Genomic DNA, 25,827 nt, shown 5'->3' with positions numbered 1-25,827 from the left:
ATATGGTTCAAGCTGAAGTTAGTTCGCCAGTTCACTCACAGGCTTGTTTTATTAGAAACCCGGTTGAACTTCCTCATAGGGAAAAACCTAAGGCCAATAATATAGTTTAGTTTTATTGGTCAATCTTAGTAGAATAAATGTATCTTGAATGCGATCTTTTGAGATGTATCGATGGAAACATGGGACAAATCATTAATCTTAGCACTGAATGCATATCAAATAAACCCTTTATTTCTCTGATTTCTGACTACCACTGGGAAACTCCGTGACTTCATCCCCATTTCAACCAAATTGAAGTCATGTGCATCTCCATGAGGTCGCATATAAGGACTCGTCTGTCCCTATGAGCCCCTCTGGACCTGCGAAGGGCACAGTCTTTCAGGGCAGCAAACCACAAGCCCGGAGCAGTCTAGTTGGTTAGTGAGGTAGTTAGATGGTTCGTCAGTCAGTCTGACTGACAGTTGATGAGTTGGTGAGTTGGTAAGTTGGCAACCTAGTTTTTATTTTTTAGTTAGTACGCAAGTGAGTGAGTGAGTTGGTTAGTTGATGAGTGAGTTAGTTATCTGGTCTGGTGATTGTTTATGTTGTTATTTATGTTGTAATCTTCACTCATGATGTAGCTGTGTGTTGTCATTTCAATCCCCCCCCCCCCACACACACACACACACACACACACACACACACACACACACACACACACACACACACACACACACACACACACACACACACACACACACACACACACACACACACACACACACACACACACACACACACACACACACACACACACACTGAATTGGTAGTTTTTCTACCCTTTCAGCTTGTGGAACATGAATGATTAAAGGTGAGGTGGTTGCCATGGAAACCACGTTGTCCTCAACAGCCAAAAACGTGTTTGTTTGTAAGTAGCGCCTCTTCATTAAGGTCAAAGTTAAACGCTGGTAACTGTTTCTTTAAGGGAATTTTACACTACCTATTGTCACAAGTGATCCTTTAATCGTCTCTTTCACTCACTTTTTCTTTCTTTTCTTTACCTTCTCCCATTTGGTCTTTCATGATTTACTTCCCTTCCTTTCTATTATAAGATATTGTTTGAGAATGCTAATATAGTTGATCTTTCTTCTGTTTCTTATGTTCACAATCTTTCATTCTTTCTCCTTTCCTCTTTGTCGTCTCTCCTTCATTCTATTTCTTTAGCTCCTGCTTTTCATCTATAGTGATATCTGAGTATGGTATGAAGTTTAATGTTTGCCTGTCTCCGACTGAAAGGGTTTATTGTTTGGTTCTGCTGCGGTGGATGGAAATCTGAGGGCGGAACCACACCCAATCTGAAGTCTATAGTGATTGGACGATGTTACAATTACATCATGCTGATAAACCCTACCTTCAGGTTCAGTAACAAGTGTCTTATGTCAAAGTCATGAAAAGATTGATCTTTATACATTCAATACAATGAACATCGTATTGTGTGTGTGTGTGTGTGTGTGTGTGTGTGTGTGTGTGTGTGTGTGTGTGTGTGTGTGTGTGTGTGTGTGTGTGTGTGTGTGTGTGTGTGTGTGTGTGTGTGTGTGTGTGTGTGTGTGTAGTTGTGACTGTGAGGAGGTTTGGAGGCTGTTTGAAGAGGCTGTGGTTCCCAAGTCCTCCTGCAGCAACCAAGTGAAGGACTACCAGGAGATGCTCAGCATCCTGCCCCAGAACTCCCCCTGCCACCAGGTAACCCACGGCAACACAACCCTAGCACCTTACACTAACCAGCAGGTAACCCACGGCAACACAACCCTAGCACCTTACACTAACCAGCAGGTAACCCACGGCAACACAACCCTAGCACCTTACACTAACCAGCAGGTAACCCACGGCAACACAACCCTAGTACCTTACACTAACCAGCAGGTAACCCACGGCAACACAACCCTAGCACCTTACACTAACCAGCAGGTAACCCACGGCAACACAACCACAGCACCTTACACTAACCAGCAGGTAACCCACGGCAACACAACCCTAGCACCTTACACTAACCAGCAGGTAACCCACGGCATCACAACCCTAGCACCTAACACTAACCAGCAGGTAACCCACGGCATCACAACCCTAGCACCTAACACTAACCAGCAGGTAACCCACGGCATCACAACCCTAGCACCTAACACTAACCAGCAGGTAACCCACGGCAACACAACCCTAGCACCTAACACTAACCAGCAGGTAACCCACGGAAACACAACCACAGCACCTTACACTAACCAGCAGGTAACCCACGGCATCACAACCCTAGCACCTTACACTAACCAGCAGGTAACCCACGGCATCACAACCCTAGCCCCTCATGCTAACCAGAAGGTAACCCACGGCATCACAACCCTAGCCCCTCATGCTAACCAGAAGGTAACCCACGGCCACTCAACAGACCAAAACCCCAAACTACAACAGCCCTCTCTGATGAACAGTGATGTGATTTCAGTTCCTGTTCTGGAGCAAGACAAGATGGATGATGGAGGCCTACACCACCCTGATGGAGAACGTCTACACCCTGGAGGACACGCTAGTGGGCTACGTGTTCAACCAGCTGGACTGGTGTGGACACCTCCACCACACAGGTTGAGTGGGTGTGGGTGCGAGGGAGCTATTCAACCATCCCCCTATCTAGACATCATCACCATCATCACCCATCTGCCCGTTCCTCTATCCATGAATCCATCCGTTCTTCTGTCCATCATCCATCCTCCCATCATGTTTGAACCCACGCGGTGCTACAGCGTAGCCTTCTGATGTCATCGGATCGCTCAGGACAAGACTAGATTCATCTTTTTAGTCACTTTCCAATGGAGGATGTTGGAAATTACAACCCTGACTACAACTCTGTGTCCTACGGTCCTTATAAAACACGCTGATACTTTGTCGATGTGCCGTGGAGACCGCATCATAAATAACCCACTCATGCAGAGCCCCGCTCAATGGCCACACTTTTCCCAGAAGGAGTTCTGTACAAAGACCCATTGTTCTGAGTGGATCACCTCGTGGCTGTCGACTGTGTAGCTGGAGGTACTCATGTGTTCCTGTATTCCTTTTTCCGTAGGATTTGATTTTGAATCCTGTCCAGAGTGGTCGACGTGTCCTCTCCATCCCGTCTACTCCCTGTGGAGACAGGCCTCCCAGCATGTACGCTGCATGTCAAACGTATTTTTATTATGTCGTGCTAACTGCCAAACGGCAATACGCCTCACCAGGTGTTGTAGTCAAGTCAGGTCAAGTCCCTCGTATTTGTAAAGCCTGTAATCACACAATTAGAGTCGCAAGAACCCTCAAAGCAATCCATGTGTACAAGGAAAGGAGCATTGTGAAGGACCACAAGACAGGAAAGAGAAAACAACCCCACAGCACAAAAACAACATGAGCATTAAATGTCAATCGAATAGAATCACATTGTCGGGCAGATGCATTTCATTGATGCAAGCAGATAAATATCACACACTACTTGTTAAAACAAAAGTTAAAGTCCAACGTTATTTTTTAAAGATTGTTTGAATCCTGAGGATCTGTATTGGTAGATGGTGGAGGTAATAAGCTCAATCTGTTGTTGTCAGTTTGCAGAAACCGCCTGCGGCAACATTACAGTCCTACTGAATGGATCCATCGCCTCCGCATTTAACAGGAAAAGGTAACCATCCTCTGACTGGAGATTCCATTGTATACACACAATCTCTAATGATCTGGGCGTCTTTTTGTGTTGCAGCATGTTTGGCAGCGTTGAACTCAACGGCCTTAATCCTAGCATGGTGGAGTACGTCAACATCAAGGTGGTTTCCGACCTCCGAGGACCTTTCATGTGAGGCCCCACATGACCCTGAACTTCATTGAGATGTTTGAGACTAAAAAGAGACGGAGATGGAGATGAGATGAGGATGATTTAGAATAGGTTTAGAGATATTTAAGATGGTGGTTGGGATTCTCCTCCGAGGCTCCTGAAAGGAGGAACGTCAGAGGAACGCGAGAGGTATTTCCCGAGGAACGTCTCTGACTGTGAGGTTCCCTCCGACAGAGAGTCGTGCAGTCTGGGCTCCGTTGCAGAGCTGATCCAGATCCTTCAGTTCCGGGGATTCAAATGGACCTGCACAGACAATGACCTGTAGGATGAACGACCATTCACATTCAAACTGCTGCATGTTCTTGTGTTTTCCTCCAGATCAGACCAGACATTACTCTTTTTGAATGAAAAGGGTACATTTACGGATCTAGCTGTGAACACACACCATGGCTTTCCTGTGATTTATATTGTCTGTTATTCATGAGGCTGAAGTAAAAAAAAGAAGAATCCCTTAATCGTTCTCAGATAGAAGTGTGTGTCCCGGCAGTAGAATCACAAAACAGGGATACATGAACGCACACAGGTGACTGCAGAGGGCGAAAATGATCAACTAGTCGATGTTAACGTCAACTGTAACAGCTCAATGGATGGTGTGCTGCATTAATCACGTTGTCCCTAAGTGTCTACTGAAGTACAGCTTATAGTAACGCTGTCTGATTCTTGTCCACAGGACTCTGAAGCTGCTCCAGTGCGTCCAGAGCCCCCAGGATCCCTCCTGCCAGATGTGCTCCTCCAGCCTACTGCAGACCCAGGGGTCGCCTCTCATCGGACCTTGAGCTCTGCTGCAGTCTGCTGTCAGCACGCAGGATGTCCTAAACCCTAACCACGGCCTCAATGACTGGGATCCTAAATTAATTAAAGCAAATCAAACATATAAAAGTTTCTTAGAATGACAGTTGCTTGTTGTCTCTTTCTGTAGTCCAACGTTTCGAACCGCTTTTCATGGAATCAACAAGATTCCTGCGGGTGGATTCACAAAAGTATCGTGAGAAGAAAAATCGTAACTGCTTTTTCTTCTTAAGATTGGATTTATTCACACATTGAGATGTTATTCTTTGATAGGAATTGATAATGTCAATTTTATAGTTTTTATTGATTCTATTCATAGTATTTTTACATCACGCTATAATTTTTATTACTCTAAATGACATAGGTCTTGGCTCCTACACACTAAGCTTACTATTCAACTTGTTTATCCCGTGATTGGTTTCCTTTTTCCCAAACATATAGCCCAAAAGAGAGACTTGAAAAACTCTTTTGAAGTCATTGAACGTTACCCCTGGCCTGGGGCCTGTGCTACGAAACAGGTTCAGAAGCTCAGGATATCTCTTTTCATTAGTTGGCTTCACTAAATCCTATGAAACGCAACTACGCAAAATCGGTTTCACGGCGTGGGTCATCCATTTCTTAAAGTTGTAGTCCAGAGTTAAATGGTATCTAAAACGGATCAGACTTAGCAGAAAATAAAATATAATATTCAAGTATGAAAGAATCGTTGTTTTGTTTTGGGATCTTAAAATTTGGCCTTCCTAGAAGGGAACGGATAGCCCAGAACGGATAAATGGGTGTGGATTAAATTATATAAACATCATTTTGTGATTTTAGGAAGAATTCTATGAAAGAGGGGTCTGTGTTGTCCCAATTGTCCCCAATTCCAATGAGTTATTACTATGAAATGCGCCTCGCAGCATGACGTTATATTCTGAAGGAAGTTCCATCGCGACTTTTCCTGGCTCCTCCATAACCAGGAAACAGGGTGATGTTGAAACTGGTTTATATGTTGAAACCAAGTTTAAAGGGCAATGATACATGCAATGCCATGGTGCCACGTAGCTGTGTGTGGGGGTGACTGGTTTAACCTGTGTGGAGTGGTGGATGCACAACAAGTGTGCAGCCTCACCCTGCACCCAGAGTCTTATCAGTCTGACTCGGGCCAGCTGAGGCTGCTTAAACCACTCATCGTCCAAACACACACTCAACATACTATACAAATGTCCAAGAAGCTTAAAGGATTTTTAAATCCTTTTGGGTCTAGGGGAAAAGGGCTTTGAAGTCTCACGAGAGATACGGTATAGCGATATTTGCAGGTTGTGAACGGTGGAATCTCTAGTCAGTTTGAGAGAGTTGCAGGCCGGTTTCAAAGTCATGACTTTGAAAATTTTATCTTTTTCTCCCGTTCTCGAATATGTGGAAGAAAGTTTTGGTTTATTTGAGCCCAAGTATACAGATGAGAAGGTCCGAGAAATTGAAGAGCAGACGAGGGGAGAAGGCAAAGTCTGATGAGCAGGAGGGGTGAACCAGCTGCTGTAAGGTTCAGGAGACTGGTGGTGTTCCTATGGGTGCTGTGACCCTATGTCCACAGAGAGTGAACGCCTATGTTGTGGGGAACCTGGTGCTTCCCCATATTTGCGATATCAAATGATGAGACCTCGGACACTACACGACGTGGTGTCACCACGTCAAAGGATTTTCCCACGCTGATCAACAAGGCTGTGCTGAGGACATTCTTTCATGGGCCTAAAATAAACTGGCAGAGGCATCCAAGATCACATGGACCAAACAGGCAACTATCCATCGAGTAAGTATACCCTACATGTTTACATGCATGCCATTTCTTTACCTACAGATGTCTGAGTGATTACTGTTGCATGAATAAGTTTGTTTTCATACTTTTACACAAATCAAAATGACTTTCCTGTCCTCCAAGGAGTTCAGAATAGGGCCCTGTGGCGGTGTTGCAATGGATTTGGCACGGCAAAAGACAGCCTCTTGTTCGTGACAATAGAGGAGTGTTGCCTAGCTGCGTCGTAGCGGAGTTGGCGCTCAAAGGAGAGCGTCTTGGTCGGGGGCAGCAGAAGCGTTGCCTAGCTAGGTCGTAGCGGGCCATCAGAGGAAAGCACCCCTCCCCCACCGGCACCCCACTGGGTTCAAGGAGTCAGAGGCTGTGTTGCGAATGATTTGCTGTAACTCTGTCGACACAACTATCTTACTCAGTCAGGACCCTCAATAACGGTGCTTATTGAGTGTCCGACTAAGCAGTATGTTGAGCATGTTACTACATTTTTTATAATAAAGCAGGACATGTTGCTCCCCCATTTCAAATCTGTCCCATGTCATTTTAATCTATGAATAGAATCACAGTAAATGCAAATACCACTTCCCCCCCATAGCGACATTAGGTACAAATCTTGAATTTCTAGAAATGCACACTAATCTTCCACAATTTGCGTAAATTAATAATAGCACATCTGTGTTTCTGAGTCTGTTTCAAATCTGTCGTCTCGGGTTCTAACAAATGTGGAGCAAGGAAATCGGCCTCCCCAGGCCTTTGAACAGAAGTCGGTGTTATGAGGTAGTCAGATTCAGCGCAGTGGGCTCTGAGAACACTCTTGTCTTCTCTCCAGGACAGGACAGCCTCGATGAGACCGGGACAGGAGGGTCGGTCGGTGGGTTCATAGATAGGTTTGACAGCCCGTTGTTTAGAGAAAGCGTATTTGTACCAGGCTATTCCTAAGTTAGAAATATATACATCAGTGTCTGGTTCACTGTTTCTTTGAAGCACTTGATTTCACCGGTGTAGTTTTAAGCAATTGCGGTTGTTATACCAGGAAATAGTTTCAGAAATGACTGCTTGCCTTTTTCTAATACCACAGCATCTTAGTAACTCACTTATCCCTTGAACTCCAAAAATCAAGAACATCAAATTATGTTTATAAATTTAAAGTCAACATTTTGAAGTTCCCTAATTCTACTCTATTGCTCACACGCTCACAAGTCGCTGAACAGAATAAGATCTCAAATGTGATACGTCTTCACTGGCTGAAGCCTGAACATTGTACACATGAAACCTATATAGACTCAGGGTCACTCCAGTAATGTAGGAGGTGAATGTTTGCCATTCAATTGTTCGGAAAGCATTGCTAAGCTTAGCGTCGATCGGGCCCATGTAGGAGGCAGTGCAAGGTTCTCCCCAGATAATCATGGTTTGGTGCGGTCTGATGTGGATTTGAAAAAAGTAGTTCCAAGCCAGAGGAACTAGGTCCAGTTGATCGGGATGTTTCTTCATCTGCAACTTGTTGAGTATTGGTAGGAGTTGATTGTGGGACCATAACAAATTTACATGATTATGGAGAATTATCCACCATCATCACCTTCCTTAAAGGTATGGAATTAGGTGTAGCAATATCTGTTACTACATGCCCACCTGGCTGGCTGCCACACTCTACCTTAGGGATTTTTGCTGTGCTACTCCAAAGACAAGGACGTTGTTTGATTTTTAAATCCGGTTTATTGTAGAAGTTTATCAATAATGATCCGTGGCGCTTATGCGCCATGATGCAATGCAGGAGATCTATTCCTTAGTGTGTGTAGCGATGGCTGGTTTCACCCTGGGCACATTGATGACTCAATGGGCGACAGGTGTGCAGCCTCACCCAGCTCTAGAGCCCAATCAGAGTCAGCCAGGTGAGGGGCTGCACAAACTCCACTGTCCTCACACCTCCCCAGGATGACCTGCCAACCCCCCCTCCCCCCCTGGAGACCAGAGTCGGTGGACATGGCGGTGGCAGGGCTGTCTGGACGGGCTGGGTGGTGGTGGAAGCTCCTCAGAGGACCAGAAACATCCCGTGGTAGAGATACCCTCTCTCAGGGCATTTCCGCGTCTCCCTCGTGGCGCATGGGGGCCTTGGGCTGGCGTGGTGGCTGGCAGAGGGGTGGCTTTGCCCAGGCTGCTGTTGGCTGACGGCAGGTTTGGGTAGCCACAGACGGCTGCCACGTTTGCTTGCTGTGCGGCCTCCCCCGTCCTCCCCCGTCCTCGCCCGTCCTCCCCCGTCCTCCCCCGTCCTCCACTGCACTGTTGGGGCAAAAGGCTGGAGCTGGGAGGCTACTCCTCCCATCATTTCTTTGCGGGCGAACCAATGCGTCCTGTGACAGCCCTTATGGGTCCTAAGCATTCTGGAGAGGGCCCATATTGGGCGCCAGTGTAACAATGTCCAGTGTTACCACGCGCCTCCTAGGTGACCTTGGCTGGGCTCCTCGAAACACAAGGACGCTGGGTTGAGGTGTTGAGGTGAAAATATATTATAGTTTATTGTAGTTTGTCAATGCTTCATGGCGCTGGTGCTCCATGTTGCCATGTGTGGTGATGGCTGGTTTAACCTGTGCACACTGATAACTCACACACAGTAGGTTTTTCCCACAGCCAAGTATGAATAACACTCCTATTATACAGCCCCAAATATTATGCATTTTCATATAGGTCCAAATAAGGAAGGAAAAAGGGGAAAATACAACTACTACTTCCAAGTCAGATGTGGAAGAAACACACTTCATACAGGAAGAGGAAGAGAGTAGTGAGGATGTCTTTACTATTCACAATATGAACACAACTATTCCCAAAGTACCTCCTCTCAGGCAGTATTTGAAAGTAAATGGATTTAAACTAAGATATGAGAGATACTGGCTGTAGTGTATTAGCAATGTCACAGTCTGAGTATGCTTAGCTATGGAAGAAGGCAAATGGGCCAGAGCTAGGTATCTGTCCTATCAGTCTGAATACATATACATATACAAAGATAAATGTAAAGAAAGATACATGTAGCCAGTGATGCTGCAACCCGCTTTTTCAAATCAAAGTCATTGCATTTTGCAATGAAAACGAATAGTCCCAGTGTTAAAACCGGACAATACGGTTATGTGTGGCGACTATATAATTACTATAAACAGAGTGGCATCACTAGAACAGTAACCCATTCCTAAAGTGGAGGACATGCTCACATACGTAACGGGGGGGGGAGAGATATTTTGTAAACCTGACATGAGTCATGCGCACCAACAGACGAGGCTAGATGAAGACTCAAAAGGCCTTGGACTCAGTGACTCTGTGTTGTGGGGAGACTGTGTCGTCGTACTAGAGAGCCGACGGCGCGCAGCCCCAATGGAACAACAGAGTCGTCCCAGCGTGTCCAGAATGAAAGGCTGGGCTACATGTGGTGACCTAATATGGATTCTGACATTAATAAGAAGGTAAAATCATGCAGCACAGAACACCTGCTAGTGCCCCACTCCATCCCTGTGAGTGTCCCAGTAAACCATGGTGAAAGCTACACATCGACTATGCAGGTTCTTTCATGGGAAAGATGTTTTCAGTAATAGTAGATGTACTCAAAATGGATGGACATATACCAAGTGAGCTCAGCCACGTGAGCTGCTACAGTGGATCTTCTCAGGAAAAGTTTCAGTAATCACGTCATTCAAGAGAATACCCAAAACAAAACTTCAAAGAGAAAGAAAAAGATTGTTGTTAACATCAGTCCCCAAGACCTTAAATTAAAGGAGAATAAGCTCCAGGCTCAAAAAATCCAAAATTATGCTTTAACTCTCTCTCGGACTGACCTCATAAAGCATAGCTAAGGCGAGCATCAGCATGCTCCATCCTTTCACACCCTTCTATATCCAAGCTTAATACAGTTTGTGGGAGCTCGTGAATGAGGAGGTTCTTATACGGTAAGTGGGGGTGCATTATCCAATGCATCGATGTACTGGAACTGTTGGTTCCAAGTTTTCGGAAGCCAACTTCTCCTTTAATTAACCGTTTTGTAACCGACTATAATCACGTACTGCAATATAACAGAGAGCATAGGTATATGATAACTGATCACTGTTTTGATTGTTTTTTTTGTTTTGTCTTGTTTTTGTTTTATTTATTTCTTATTGCTTATGTTAATTTATTTATTTTATTTATTTTTTCCACAGTCATTTTTTTTTTTTTTTTTTTTTTTAAATGTATGATGACTATATGCTCTGTAAGGTGACCTTGGGTGTCTTGAAAGGCACCTCTAAATGAAATGTATTATTATTATATGAATTAGGTTTACAACTATGAATGCAATAAAAGGAGTTTGAGTTGAGGAACTCGCCTGCAGGCCGATACGTGGTCAGTACCATCAGATCAATGATTTACTTTTACTTTTTTTCTATGTGGGAAAAACTCCTCTCGAACATTTGAATTCAATATGAAGGGAACATTACTACTAACCCTTTGACCAATAGTTTAACAGCTGACTACGTCATGCTGGTTTTTTTTAAGTACCTAGGCCTAATCTAGGATATTGTCAACATGAATAGGTAAGGACACAACAATGTGATCCATTGATTAACTTGTTGCTTATATGTCTTTTGATGACGTGTATGACAATTTCAGCCTCATTCTTTCGGCTACAGCCCTGGCAGTGTTACACGGTCTTGGGCACAAATAAAGAACCAATAGGCTTATAAAACCATAATTCAAACCGGTACTTGTTGCAGATAAGGTCAACAATTGCCAGGCTGGAGGTTTGTATCGGTGTAGGCCTACAAGACGAGGCCTGCAGAATAATTCCATGTATTTGAGTTATTTGAAGCCAAGATGATAATTATTTTTACCTCACTTTTTCAAAGACCAAGGTCCAGGGGATTTCTGGAAATGGAGATTCCCTTTTCCAAGAGATAAGATTGGTCAGTATATTCAGTAGGCCTATTCGTGGACCTGCTCCAGAGCATGTCGTGGGAAGCATTATTTTGGCTCTGGTTTGGCTATACATGCCTCCAGTATTGAACCTATATCTTCAATTTAATTATCTAAACAATTCATAAACACATCCAAGACCGAAGTCCTCGAGCTGCAGGCTGACGAGCGGTAATCTGAAGACTGGAGGCGCGCAGCCGTGCGCACGCTTGTTTTAGGCGCTATTCCAGGGAGCGCGCCCGTATAAATAGACTCGGAGGAGCAACAAGCGAGCGAGGAGCAGAAAGTAACAGCCAGAGAAGTTCGAGCGCGTCCACTTTAAGGACTGTCGCGTTCCAGATAGCTGACGGGTTGAGTTCAGACGCAGGCTTGATGGAATCGGACCCGATCCGCGGTGGGCACCGGCGGCGGAAGCGTCGCGTGCGTGTGGTGGGCGGCTGCGCCATGGCCGTCCTGCTGCTGCTGGTGGTGGTGGTGGTCACCGCGGTGGTGCTGAGCAACAGAACCGACACCTTCAAGGCCACGTTCATCCAGGAGTGCGAGAGAAGGACTCCAGAGAACACAAGGTAGAGCCAACATTTTCCTTTTTTCTTTTCTGTATTATCTCCCTTATGTGGGCTAGTCTGTGTTTAGAATTGCATTGTTATTTGCAAATGCATGCACATATTTGAATCGGTTGTCATCCATTTTATCTTTATCAAAATCTATTCATAGCCTATTGATCGATCATTGACTTTTTTGTATTGTGATGTTTGCGTTCTCCAGTCTATTCCAATTCCATGTGTAGGCCTATTTATCAGACGCTTTGGTCAAAACGAACTCGCAGTAGCCGCGTTTACATGGACACATCTATGCCGCATAGATTTCTATGCGGCATAGAAAATGGTCATGTATACGCCTCATTCGGAATACAATTATCTGTTCGGCATAGATTCTATGCCGAATAGAAGAGGTGGTGTAGTCTGTTTTAAATCGCCATGTATACACTTATTCCGCATAGATTGGGGTTTAACTTAGTGCAGCCGCAGTAGTTCGCAATTGGTCCACTGAGCTCCGTCGGTACTTTTAAGCACACCGAACTTCACCGCTGTCAAGGAAAGTGGATTTATTGCCTGATTCACGTCTTTGTTATCAGTGGGTGTTACCAAGTGGGTGCTACATATTGGTGGTGGTTAGTGAGGTCCCCCCTTCACTTTAGGCGTCTTTGAGTGTTATTAATTATTATTATTATTCATGTTTAACCTCTGTTTTCCTTTTATTCCTAGTCTGTTTTACATAGTTTTGAATGATGACTATATGCTCTGTAAGGTGACCTTGGGTGTCTTGAAAGGCGCCTCTAAATTAAATGTATTATTATTATTATTATTATTATTATTATTATTATTATTATCACTACGTAAAAGTAGTCCGGTAAGCGTGGCCGGTTGCTAAGCGACGGGACACATGGGTGTTTATTAATGACGTGTTCGCGTATCGTAGTGTCCGCGCTCGTCCGAGATAACTGTAAATGAGTAGGCTACTACTAGTACTTTTGCAGGCTGAACGTTAAAATACTTCTTAACTTAGAGAGATGGCAGCTGCAGTAGTTCGCAATTGGACCTTCGAGGATTCCTGGTCACTAAATTCCCGTAAGACCACTCTCTCCCACCAGTCTTGGCTGCGGACTCGCATCCAAATTCCTCTTGTTTGCGGCGGAGCTTAGGGTAAATATAAAGATCTGACGAGAAATTGACGTTGCTGCGCTGTCGACCTCCTTCTTAATTGAAGGAGCAGGGAGAGAAAAGCTCTCTCCTGCCGTGCTTTCATTAAAATCAAATTTAAAATCCCCGATAGTGATAAGACATCCATTATGTCGCCGCCGGTCCAGAGATGTGTCAGGTGTGCGCGAGAGACAGAACGGACACTTTTGTTACTGCCATGTATACAGTACATTCGGAACACATTTTAGGAACATATCTATGCCGCATAGAAATCTATGCTGATCAGATGTGCCATGTAAACGCGGCTAGTGAGTTGAACAATGAAGATGCACCCCGTAAAGTGCAAGAATAATTTAAGTAACAATCCGAAACAAGCAAAAGAACCAGCTTTTAAAGGCCCACTATGCAACTTCGGGCATTTCTTCGCTGTTTTCTTGGTTTTGGCACGCACATTTCTCTACACAGCGCCCCCTACAGCTTCGTAGTAGATATTTCACAACACTGTCGTAACAACTCGTTGACGACCCTTCCCCATGCACTTCTACGCGAGCCATGTGCATTTGTTTTCCAAGAAGCCGGCGAATGCGTGGAGCCATGTCCGAAGTAGATGTTCATAAAGTGTAGGCAAGGTTATACATTTTTAAAATGGTGTATTTGTATTGCAATAAACATAAATCCATCCTTTTTTATAGTTGACGGGGAGAATTTATATCCTAGATTATAACCGTTATATCTTAGGTTGAACAGAACAATCAGTGTAAGCGGTTTGGCCAACATAATAATCTAAATAAACAAGAACCTGGATTCGGGGATTCAGTCTGTATCTGGGGGTCGAGACGGACGAACAGCAAAACACCCATGGAAACAAAGGTGTTTATATGGTTGCAACCAAGCAAGCTAGAAACATACAGGGCTCACAACAAAACGGTTGAGAAAACAATTTTTACAGGGCTCACAACAAAATGGTTGAGCAAACACATTTGTACAGAGACTATCAACATCAAGAATACCACGAAGACAAAGTTCACCCAAGGGTACTTTCAATTTCAAAAGCAACACGGCCGAGTCGGCGTCTGATTTGCAGTCTTCTTTTTCTTTCAGTTCACGCTATTCCTGAAAAGCTTGCCCAACGTTTACTCGTGTCTGGCCTCTCTGTCGGTCAGTCTCCCTTTTCTCTTCTTCTGTTCCTCCGACATTGGGTTTCTCTGTCTCTTTTTAGTCGGCTGATCTATGATGAATATAACAATCCCTTAGTTACTTGTGTTTATATCGAGCCGGTTCCGTGTTTGGGGGTCTGTGCCGTAAAGCACCAACGCCCGGAGTTCAGAAAATTGAACTTTCAACGCGTGACGCTTAGCCACGATAGCCAATCAGCGTGGAGCCTGACCCGACGTCACTGACAGAGAGTAGTGACCCTTGCACAGAAGCATACGGCCGACATCTTTCTTTATTCTGGGTGGAAATAGTAACATAGTTACGCCATTAAATGCGTTTATGGAAACATTTTTAGCGAGAAATGTGCATTTTACTTTCATAATGTTCGCTCGGTGAATGTGAAGGATGTTTGGTTTGATAGTTATGACGAAGAGTGAACGCTCCGTTCACTTGCATGGACAGAGTCTCTGGTTGCTAAGCAACCTCAACGTCTTGGCGGACTATTTCTCTGCTGATCAACACTACGAATGCTGGAAACACACCAGACACACCATGCAAAGTTATTTAACCCGATTATCGTTATTATGAGTCCTTAGCCCAAGTGAAGGAGTTCAAGTACCTCGGGGTCTTGTTCGCGAGTGAGGGTACTATGGAGCGTGAGATTGGCCGGAGAATCGGAGCAGCGGGGGCGGTATTGCGTTCGCTTTACCGCACCGTTGTTACGAGCCACAAGGCAAAGCTCTCGATCTACCGGTCGATCTTCGTTCCTATCCTCACCTATGGTCATGAGGGTTGGGTGATGTCCGAAAGGACGAGATCGCGGGTACAAGCGGCCGAGATGAGTTTTCTCAGAAGGGTGGCTGGCGTCTCGGGATAGGGTGAGAAGCTCAGTCATCCGTGAGGAACTCGGATTAGAGCCGCTGCTCCTTTACTTAGAAAGGAGTCAGCTGAGGTGGTTCGGGCATCTGGCAAGGATGCCCACTGGGCGCCTCCATTGGGAGGTGTTTCAGGCACGTCCAGTGGGGAGGAGACCTGGGGGAAGACCCAGGACTAGGTGGATAGATTATATCTCAACACTGGCCTGGGAATGCCTCGGGATCCCCCCGTCAGAGCTGGTCAATGTGGCCCGGGAAAGGGAAGTCTGGAGCCCCCTGCTTGAGCTGCTCCCCCCGCGACCCGACCCCGGAACGGATGACGATGAGATGAGATCGTTATTTATATCCGAGATTATTTAATCTAACCCGATCTAAACTCTATCATGCACCCAAACACGGCGGCGTTTGGGTTTCCTACCTCGGACTCTAGCGCAGCCACAGGCGCGTTGGGCGCGTTGAACCATTTTTGTGACACTTAATGATCAAGCGTCAGGTTAGGCGCGTTACTCGTGTTATCCAACGCGAGTAACGCGGTTGGTGTGGCCGTACCATTAGTCGATTGATCCATGATGAATGCAACAATTGCCTCGCAACTGGCTGTTTATATCTAGCCGGTGCCATGTTTGGGTGTGTGTCTGTGCCGTAAAGCATTTTCGAAACTACAATCTGACTACATTTTCGAGGATACTTCCGTTGCGTCACATCCGGATTGTCCCGGTCCGAACAGATCAAGTTGCATATGCGCTTTTTCACTGGAGAGGCGACATGGGTAAATTACACACCCACCAATCGACCCAGAAATGGATGCAGAACCATCAGCATAACTCTCAACCTGCATACTTAATGTAATTTTGGCTAAAAAAGTTGCATAGTGGGCCTTTAAGTGCTGCGATAACACGATAGATATTGTTTTTCACTTCATGGTCGTCCAACAAGACGCAGTGTGGCAGATGAGTGTCCAGCCCGCGGCGGAGGACGGATCGGATCTCTTGATCATGTCAGTCCTTTCATTGTGGCGCCAGGACAAAACAATCGAGATTTTGTTGTGCACTGCTGGTGTGCACTGCTGGTGCTCACGTAGGCCTGATGATGGAGTAGCCTAGGCTATAGCACGGCGTTTGGCAGGCATGAAGCAGAGGACTAGGGCTAGGGGCGGTGTGTTGGACATCCTCGGTGCAGGATGGGGCCCTGAACCATGTAGAAAGGATAGGAAATAACCTACCAGGGACTTGGGTGTACCAGTGCAGGGGACAGAAGAGATGTATAGTGTAGTGTGGGAGACCTAGGCCAGGTTGTAGTTGTGTGTAGTGTTGTTTTCAAAAAGCAAATTGATCTTATCGTCCCTGCACGGCTTCTCCTGCAGCCCTCACTTTCATCCTTGTATGTTGGCGTCAGTCCCGGGCTGAGATCACACCAGTCCATTAGCGCCTGGAGTCGCTCCAAGTTCAGACCGTCAGCGAAATTCTCCTTAGTGAATATCTTCTGAGTCAAATCTGTGCCCATGGAATAAGACTTAATATTCGGAGAAGACAATTAAGGCTCAGACATCATCCGCGTGACAGCGTCGCAGTTTGGTCGGGTTTCAAGCACTTTAGATAACTTTCACACATCTCTCTCTTACAAACTCATCTAATCGTGAAATGCAGCATATTTATCTAGCCTACATGCGTGCAAAGCATTAACACCCTGAAACAGTTTGTGTATCATCAATTGACGCTCTCTAAATTATATTTATAAACATTTATTGCATCAATAATTGAGAATAGATTATGAATTGCAAACAAATGAGTACTACATACGGTACATCTATAGGAGCAATGCTTTATAAGGGATGAATTAACTATGAAGTTCATTCAGTTCACGTTCCCGTTTAACTCGCACACACCACACCTCAACCCTTCGTTGCTGTCCGACCTGCTCACGTCCTGGTCGGTCACCACAAGGAGAACAGCCTAACTGGCTCCTACTTCTCACTATTTTGCCGCACTGGAGTATTTACCATAATAAAATCGCTGAAGAAATCCAAATAAAGACAGTCATTTTTAAATGGCCCAAGAACGTGTCAAAACAGGTTCTATGTATTTATACTCTTTGTTGACATTGGGATAATGTCATGCATGGTTCCTCTGCATGATGAAGCTTAAGGTAAAGTGATCCCACACCCAGGGGTTCTGACTAGGTATGCCTGCTTATATTGACTTGTCCTTTGCAGATCCAATATTCTATGGGCAGTGGTTCCTGTCTGCCTTCTATTCTGTGGTCCTACTTTTTAGGATTTATTTTATCCTTGACTTACTTTTAAGTGATCTAAGCTCTTTCTCTATTCCAATAAAACATTTAGACAAATAATAGGCCGAGAATCTCCTGCCTGGTTTGTATCTGCATATTTTACTATTTTTTGATATTGCAAATTATCAAATATCAAATTATACAATTAACGGGTGTGATCTTTTATCAATCCCTACAACTTTAAGTCGATATACAATATAGATTTTCTGCAGACCATGTTCATGGTCTGCCTTAAACTAACCAGTCTCTGTTTTTGTTCAAAGCACCTACTGTGTGGAGGTCTGGAGTGCCTTTGAGCAAGCGTACGTGGGCCGGGACCCCTGTCAGGTCCCGCCGGAGGCCTACGATCACCTGCTGTCTGTCGCACCTCCGCAGCCCATGTGCAACCGGGTAAATATCCTGAGCACACTACTACTTAACCTGTCTCTGACTCATGGTTAGGCTTGACACAGGGCTGGTCGTTCATAAACAGGGGTCCTCTATTCATTGTTCCAATTCCTGGACATAAGTAAGCTATGTATGTATGTTAAGTGACTCAGTGAGTAGCTGCATTTTAATCGATTTAGTGTATTTTTTAAGTTGATATTATAACTTTAATGCAAACTACTGTGTACCATAGACAGTCTTTTTTAAAAGGTGACATTTTGTGTTCTGCATGAGTGACATGGTGTCACTCTGTACAAAGGAGTGATGGATAAGAAACGTAAGCCTTTAAATTGTCACATTTCTAAGCATTGTTTTACTAATTTTAGGGTTTAAATAGTGTATGAATGAATTATTACTGCTCAGCCATACTATAATGACCATTTTAACGAACTTTAGCTTGGATTACAAAACAACACATTTGGATAGAGCTTACGCATCTTTTGTATCCTGTCCTCTGGGGAGAGGGGACTGAGACTGTGACTAACAAGTCTGTATCTCAACCGCCGCTTGCAAATGATCTTTATTTGGTCAGCCTGCTTCCCATCTAAACAAGCGATAAAGCTTACAAATTATAAATATTTAGTTGCGGTTAGTGGAGGAGGATGACAGAACCGAGAGAGCAGTGCAGCTGTCAACTCCCCATTTTTGTCCAACTGTAGAAAAGAGTAGGCTCTCTGCCTATGTGCCTTTGTGTTTGTGTGTGCGTGTGTGTATGCATGTATGTATATATGAATATGTATTAGGGCTGTTAAACGATTAAAGCATTTAATAGTGATTAATTGCATAGTATTATCAAATGGAATGACACATTATCATTTATACAAAATGTACTTAATAAGCAAAAACTAGACCAAGGGATCTTGAGGGAGTTTTATTGACTCGCTCAGTGTGGGTTGAATATGTAATTTATGGACCACCACAGAGTTGGGAATTGTAAACATGCAGGTACTTAATACAATTGTAAACCAACAGTTGTTACTGTAGTTAAATTCAAATAGATTTGGGAATTGTCTGATTAAGATTGCGTTAACGCGTTATTATCGTGCTCATTTTAACAGCCCTAGTGTATGTATGTATGTATGGATGTATGTGTGTACATATATATATATATATATATATATATATTAGAGCTGTCAGTTAAACGCGTTATTAACGGCGTTAACGCAAACCAAATTTAACGGCGTTAAAAAAATTATCGCGCGATTAACGCAATTATTTTATAAAAAAATAACAAAGTCGTTTAATTGCACTATAGCCTATTTTTTTGTATCGTCCTGTTTTGATCAGTATATGCCAATGTTGTTATCAATAGAAAATCATTTGCACAAGGCAAGCCGATACACTTCACCATGTTGATAAGAGAATTAAAATGAGAAGAATTATGGGACAAAAAAATCAAGGGATATTTAGCATAGAAAAATAATTTGCGATTAATCGCGATTAATCGTGAGTTAACTATGACATTAATGCGATTAATCACGATTAAATATTTTAATCGCTTGACAGCTCTAATATATATATTATGCATGTGTGTTTTACGAGGCCGTGGTGTGTGTGTCCCAGATGTTGTTTTGGAGCGGGACCAAGGAGGTGGCCCACCAGGTGTCAGAGGGCTGCTACCAGACGATGGAGGACTCCATGCTGGGATCTGTACTGGACGGAAAGACCTGGTGTGGGAAGGAGGGGAGCAACGGTAAGACACCACTACCATATATATAATACTCCAGTGTATATATACATGTATATACAGTGTATATATATAGATATACATATCTATATATACACAGCCCGCCTATGTTTAGTCCCGCCCCCTAATATCCTGTCCAATGATCTGGAAACATCTGATTCTCATGCTCTGGTCTGTCTCTCTGCCTCTCTTGTGTCAGAAACGTTCACCTCTGGGTGTCCCGGCTGGTCTGAATGTGAGAACAACCCGGTCAGGTCCTTCTGGAGCAGAGCGTCTGCTGAGGTACGTCATCACGAGACAGTTGACTCACAATGTTTAGGCCTACATTGGAGTGGATAAGATAAATATAGCATAGCTAAAACTTGCATAGCCCCATTCAATAGCAGCTTTCAACGTTCTTCACAAGACAATATCAAGATTCAAGTGATCTTGATATTGTGTTTGTGTTCAAGCGAACACAAACACTCACATACACACACACACAGACCCAGACCCAGACCCAGACCCAGACCCAGACCCAGACCCAGACACAGACACAGACACAGACACAGACACAGACACAGACACAGACACAGACACAGACAGACACAGACACACACATCATGGAATAAGCTATACACAGAACTGTATACACATGTTAAAGTGGGTGTCCTTTATGAGCATGACATGTTCCCAGTTCCTGGCACCTTCTTAAGCAGACTTGTGATTGATAGAATAATGTTTGCTAAAAGGCAAATTAGAATTTTTTTGATTTATTCCAAAAACTCTGTGGATCATGTTTAACTAATTGTATGTCATGTACAACTTTGGTCGTGAAGAAGAATTTCTTTGAAGTTTTCCTCAAATCTTCACGGTACAGAGAAATCTATCATGAGAGACATTATGGGCACAAGAAGCATAACTATTCAGCGTGTAAAACAAGACATGTGCACCAAGTTTCAGAAATGAACATCCATCGTGGGGCTGATTGTTGAACTTTGACAGCTGAGTATAGAGCCCCTTATAGGACAATTGGCAAATAAACTCATCGACTTCTTTTAAAACTTTTGTGCAATCAGGGGCTGAGCTATAAGCATTACTAATACAAAATAATACTAATTCCTGAACCCTAGAATAAGAAGAGGTATCCACAGGTACTCTGTGGATACCTTAACAGAGCGATTGTGCAAAGGAATAGGAACAGGCAGCAGGACACAGGCCGGTAGAGTCCACTCTGTATGAGCCTGGTTGCTTGGTGGAAAGATATGTCTAGTAGCCTGCTGGTCCAGGCCTTGAGGCTGCGGTACCCCTTGCAACATGGAACCAGCTGAAACAGTTTTATGTTGGGGTGTTTGGGCGCATCCACCTATGCACTGGACTGACTGCACAATCCTCTGCAGTGCTCTGTGGTTGAGGGCAGCGCAGTTCCCACCCGCTTTACATTGAAGCTCTGCTTTTACAGAGTCCGACTCAGACCAAGAGTGGATCCAAAGGCCGCTGACTTCCTCTACACATCACTTGCGTGATATTGCAGTTTTGAAGCGTTATTCCAGTAAAGCAAGGGTTTTAACCGGTTTGACAATTTCAGAAGTTGCTACAGCCCATTCAAATGTGACACAGTGGGGCAGCCCCTCTATCACATTGTTGAGGGAGAATCCTATAAAATATACATTATTATAGGGCACATATATATATATAAAACATGTTTTTATAGCCACTTGTGTCATCCCCTGCTTGATCCGAAAACGTACCGTACCTAACCGAAAACCATGACCCCATAACTGTGATATGAATCAAATCGAGAATTTTGTGAAACGTTCCACCCTTAATATATATATATGTGCATTTATTATAAATGCACCGCAGTATAATTGCAATTCTAATAAATCAGTACTTAAGTAGGAAGACTGTGGAGAAAAATCAGTTTGTTTGGTCGGGGACTTACTTTATGGAAGAACAATAAGGAGAGGAAGAGAGGAGAAGGAGAGGCCATCTCCGCCTGACTCCCTGTCAATAGCTCTTTGTTTGTTGTTCTGAGTGGAGGTGCATAGTCCAGCGCATGGCTTAGCGCTCTCCTTAGTGCGTGGCGTCCCACTCGCTAGAGCTGCTAGCTGCTATTGTTGTGAAGCGGAGAGGCAGAGGAGAGCAAGAATGCGCTTCCCTAGCACATCTATAGCCCTGGAAATGTTTGTGCGGTGTTGAGGGATGTGGTCTGTTGTTCTACTGTTCTGTCTTATTACTATGTAATGTTGCGCTGTGGTGTTTGACTTCCAGACGAACCCTCCTATCTCCATTGTCTACCTGTAGATATCTTTGACTGAGATGTCCATAATCAGGTATCAGCTGAGACAGACCAGCTGGGAGTCACCCTACAACACCCTAACCTAACCGACCCTGCCCATCTAGAGCTTTGATTCCTGCCTCTGAGCCTTTGTGTCTTACTCTTACTCATATCATCAATCTAGGGAATTTCCGCTGAGTAAGCAACATGCCAGAAAGGACTCCGTCATCCTCTGTTCAGCAGCGCAGGAGGCAGACTCACTTAGTAGTAGTGACCCAGGAATGGCACTTCTTAATACGTTCTTCTAGACCGTTCTAGAATATGTACTTTGGTTGGTGAGTCTCCTGAAGAGACTCCCTTAAAAGATAAAACGATGTTCTGTGCCACCAGTATGTGCTTATATTCCTTTTACAATGAAATTCCTCTGTTGAGGTCAAGACAACCTAATGGTTCGAAAATGTTGCTAAAGGAAACGATAAGGAAAGCGAGGTTAAAGGAGGGGAACTGGTTAATAGGTAGTTAATCTCTAGGCTGATTAAACCAAGGTCAGCTAGAAGACCATGAAAATAACAAACCTTACAGAAGTTGGTTGTCGATAAAGCCATGCATTGGCATTATTTGATAACAACCCTTGCTTGGAGCTGATGGGATGTATCACAGAGTGAAACAATAAAACACTGTGTGCAGAAGCAGGTGTTCTGCAGACCAGCTCTGCTTTTGTATTTCCTTCCTATAAATATCTTAAGTTTAAGTGATGTTCTTTCCACAACAGTAACTTAGGAAAAAGTTGGTGTAAGCTTAGCATAGCGCTTAGCCTGACTGATCGACACAATGAGCACACCCAAAGAATTCTACCACTAAAGCAGATCATTTTATTCAAAGATACTTTTAAGTTGCATAACATTAAAAAGCAGGAAGGGGTAAGGGTACCTTGCCTACAGACAGGCTGCAGACATTGAGCATCAAACCCAGAACTCAATAACTGATAACCACCATCCTGGCCGCCCCTGGTCATAACAATGCATGTGACATGTTGTGTGGTTCAGTTTGCAGCGGTTGCCTGCGGAGATGCTGTCGTCCTGCTCAACGGCTCCCGAGGTACCCCCTTCAGCCCTACCAGGTGAGTTACCGCGTTAACGTAACGACGTCTAACACTTCAACTAGCTCGTAGAGTAAAATAACCTGGGCATATCTATAGACAATCAAGAAAACGCTGTTTGGGATGATTAACTGCATAGCTTGAAGCTATGATTCATTAATGACCATGTTCAGAGCCTAGCTCGAGGGAAACCAGGCAGGGCTTCCAAACAGGGTGTTTTTAATAACAGTTCCTGGCATTCTTTTCTATGTCATCTCAGAGACATGTTGAATATTTCAATATAATATGCATATAGGGCGGGACAAAAAGTAGGAGCGACGCAATATGCTCATTCATGATTTGATTGGCAGCAGAGCACTAGTAGAGTCTACTCCTAAACCAAATGTATCAAACTAATAAAACGCAGCAGTTTCGGACACAATGTTAAATTGTTTTAAGACTGGTATCTATTATTTTCAATGAGGAAACGTCACTTTTTGTGTTTGCACTTTTGAAGTATTTTTGGCAGCATCGAAGTCAAGAAGTTCACATCCGACCGAATGAAGAGTCTCACTGCCGTCCTGGTAACCAAGGACAACGTTTTGTAAGGATTTTTACTAATATCTCTAATAATCCTTCCTAAATATACAACTACTTGACTAAAAATACTATTTTACTCTTTCTTTCAAAGGGCAAACTGTGAGGATGAATCTTTAAAGAACTTACAGAAGGAACTAAAACCTGGCATCAAGTACATTTGCAAGGAGGTGCCAGAGTAAGTGTGTGTGTGTGTGTGTGTGTGTATCATCATCATCGTCATATTTTCCCGCCATGCACAGTAGTGGCCTTGGGGGCGCTCCGGCTTCAACCTGTGGTCCAGCAGTCACAGGAACTGTGTTCTCTTCATCATCATTCTCCTGGCCTGCTGCACGTCGATGTCCAACAGCCTCTCTATCCGTATCCAAATCTTTCTTGGCGGCCTAAGGTCGAATATATCCTACATACATGACCTACATACGTCAGAGGTAGCAAAAGTCCTGAATCGTGACGGTGTCAGTTATTTATTTACCTCAACATTCTTTCTTCTGTCACTCCGACTTGGAGCATTCTTCCATTCAAAACCACCTGTACCAACTTTCTCAGAAAACCGTGCCGTATGACCTCAACCTTGTTGAGTTCATGCTCTGCTAGTTCCTAGGCTTGAACACTGTAAGGATAAGGGATCGGACACACGTAGTTAGAAACTTCACTCTAGACCATTAGCACATGTTACAGTTCATTCCATTTCTGGATTGCGGCACCAATTCTTGTGAGGAGGGAAGATCAGATGTTCTCAGAGTTTAGTATATCTCAGGTACTTAAAGCTCTGGACGTTCTTGGTCCATAAATCCTTCATAAATACCATTGTTTCAGTCTTATCATAAGATATGATATTTGCATTCCGTACCATTTAAAGGTGTTGTCGTAAATGGAGAGTATGCTCTGCTGTGTTGGCAAATATAACCTGATCATCAGCATAGAGAAGTTCTGTGATTTTGCTTTGACCAGATGATGGTGCTTTACTACGATGCTCTCTCTCTCGTGTGTGTGTGTGTGTGTGTGTGTGTGTGTGTGTGTGTGTGTGTGTGTGTGTGTGTGTGTGTGTGTGTGTGTGTGTGTGTGTGTGTGTGTGTGTGTGTGTGTGTGTGTGTGTGTGTGTGTGTGTGTGTGTTCTGCGTTCAAATCCCAATCTCCCCAAATCTGCTCTTTAATGGCATGTATATCTCCATTCACTGTAGGTCACTTTGGATAAAGTGTCTCTGCTAAATGGCTGATTAGTAAACAGATGATTTTCCGTGTCTTGCAGGTCTGAGCTCCTCACCTGCAAGAAGGACCATGACCAAACCTGTGTCCCCTGCTGGTGAACCGTTCATCTGCTAGTCCTATAAGGCTGTGTTCCAATAGTCCTTCTAGAGCGATTCCTGCCTAAATCTCCAGATGTTGCCCTCGACCACCATGTACCTGCTGTTCCAATAGACGTAGTAAGCTAGCAAAAGCAGCCCGAAATAACGTTTTAGGCTACAAGCGGTTGAGACGGTCAAGACTCGTACCATATGAACTGAAATAACAGCGAAACGAAAAAATATCTAGCCACAATTATTTGTTTCAAAATGGAGCGAAACAAACTGAATGCAAGCTAATGTTTGATATCGTTTTTTTGGTTCACACAAATTCAGATATTTTGGTTTCTTCTAAATCATGTCGGATTTGATATGGTAACCTTTTTATAGAACTTTAAAATCTAGGCTATCTAACGGGTATCGAGTAATTGCTTGTGAATAAATATATGTATTGTGTAATGACAGCATAAATAATGCTAACAACTTGAATAACTTGAGCCAGTAAAAAAAGCCAGTAAAAGGGACTAAAGCCTTTATGTTTTTCTATTTTACACTACTACTATTTTACTTCTATTTTTTATAATAATTATGAATTTTTATTACACTTAGCTAGTTTCAAATATTTTAAGTAAGGTTTGCCAAATTTTCGTGTACCATTTGCTGATTGTGTGAGTAAATGGACATGTTCGTGATTTACGACAGATATGCAGAGGTATCAAAGCGGACACGTTCATAAAGTGTGACCCATACCCTAGACGGGTGGGGAAGAGAGTCATGCTACGGGAATTACTGCACTATTTTTCTCATCATTATGGCTTTATTTCTTGTTTTTGTGTGTCATGATAGAAAACACGGTGCCTGGTCGATGGAGGCCATGGTTCTCCATTCATACTCATCTGTTATCTCCCAAAAACGAGCGAGAACTTGAACGTATAGTGCCTATAACGTTCAATATGTTTTGGTCTTTCATATTCCTCTTATAGGTCTCTATATAGAGACGTGTTTAGATGAAAAACATCGAAAGACTTGTTTCAATAACAAATAATAAAAGATTGAATTAAAACAAAAGAAAAACACTCGTCAATATTTTACATTTACT

The 25,827-nt window shown here is 43.7% G+C and overlaps 2 protein-coding genes and 1 long non-coding RNA gene across 4 annotated transcripts; 2 read left to right on the top strand and 1 right to left on the bottom strand.

Moving 5' to 3' along the window:
• Positions 1 to 320: 320 nt before the first annotated feature.
• On the top strand, positions 321 to 4,769 carry LOC132452341 (ADP-ribosyl cyclase/cyclic ADP-ribose hydrolase 1-like). The gene is made up of 10 exons (XM_060044915.1): positions 321 to 480; positions 827 to 907; positions 1,276 to 1,396; positions 1,593 to 1,719; positions 2,471 to 2,606; positions 3,086 to 3,168; positions 3,594 to 3,667; positions 3,743 to 3,835; positions 4,049 to 4,135; positions 4,545 to 4,769. The coding sequence occupies exons 2-10, from the start codon at positions 841 to 843 to the stop codon at positions 4,648 to 4,650; spliced, it is 894 nt and encodes a 297-aa protein (XP_059900898.1). The 5' UTR covers positions 321 to 480; positions 827 to 840; the 3' UTR covers positions 4,651 to 4,769.
• Positions 4,770 to 11,583: 6,814 nt separating this feature from the next.
• Positions 11,584 to 25,790, top strand: LOC132452345 (ADP-ribosyl cyclase/cyclic ADP-ribose hydrolase 1-like). The gene is made up of 8 exons (XM_060044921.1): positions 11,584 to 11,944; positions 17,661 to 17,787; positions 19,387 to 19,516; positions 19,710 to 19,792; positions 22,817 to 22,890; positions 23,366 to 23,452; positions 23,540 to 23,623; positions 24,695 to 25,790. The coding sequence occupies exons 1-8, from the start codon at positions 11,751 to 11,753 to the stop codon at positions 24,750 to 24,752; spliced, it is 837 nt and encodes a 278-aa protein (XP_059900904.1). The 5' UTR covers positions 11,584 to 11,750; the 3' UTR covers positions 24,753 to 25,790.
• Positions 13,938 to 15,988, bottom strand: LOC132452350 (uncharacterized). 2 transcript variants are annotated; one of them, XR_009524297.1, is made up of 2 exons: positions 15,658 to 15,988; positions 13,938 to 14,306 (listed from the first exon to the last, which is right to left on the bottom strand). It is a non-coding gene; the product is annotated as an uncharacterized LOC132452350 (long non-coding RNA). The 2 variants fall into 2 exon arrangements; XR_009524296.1 differs by lacking the exon at positions 15,658 to 15,988 and adding an exon at positions 15,011 to 15,583.
• Positions 25,791 to 25,827: the final 37 nt, after the last annotated feature.

This window comes from Gadus macrocephalus, chromosome 23 (assembly GCF_031168955.1).
Source record: "Gadus macrocephalus chromosome 23, ASM3116895v1".
NCBI lineage: Eukaryota > Metazoa > Chordata > Actinopteri > Gadiformes > Gadidae > Gadus > Gadus macrocephalus.
Note: the sequence above shows the minus strand (reverse complement) of the source record. Positions and strands in the feature narration are given on the sequence as shown.

Excerpts from the sequence above, each read along its gene's own strand:
- LOC132452345 (XM_060044921.1), top strand. The coding sequence starts at position 11,751 with ATGGAATCGGACCCGATCCGCGGTGGGCACCGGCGGCGGAAGCGTCGC. Across the intron at positions 19,517-19,709 it reads TGGGAAGGAGGGGAGCAACG|AAACGTTCACCTCTGGGTGT; the intron begins GTAAGACACCAC and ends CTCTTGTGTCAG. Across the intron at positions 22,891-23,365 it reads ACCCCCTTCAGCCCTACCAG|TATTTTTGGCAGCATCGAAG; the intron begins GTGAGTTACCGC and ends GCACTTTTGAAG.
- LOC132452341 (XM_060044915.1), top strand. The coding sequence starts at position 841 with ATGATTAAAGGTGAGGTGGTTGCCATGGAAACCACGTTGTCCTCAACA. Across the intron at positions 2,607-3,085 it reads TGGACACCTCCACCACACAG|GATTTGATTTTGAATCCTGT; the intron begins GTTGAGTGGGTG and ends CTTTTTCCGTAG. Across the intron at positions 4,136-4,544 it reads ACCTGCACAGACAATGACCT|GACTCTGAAGCTGCTCCAGT; the intron begins GTAGGATGAACG and ends TCTTGTCCACAG.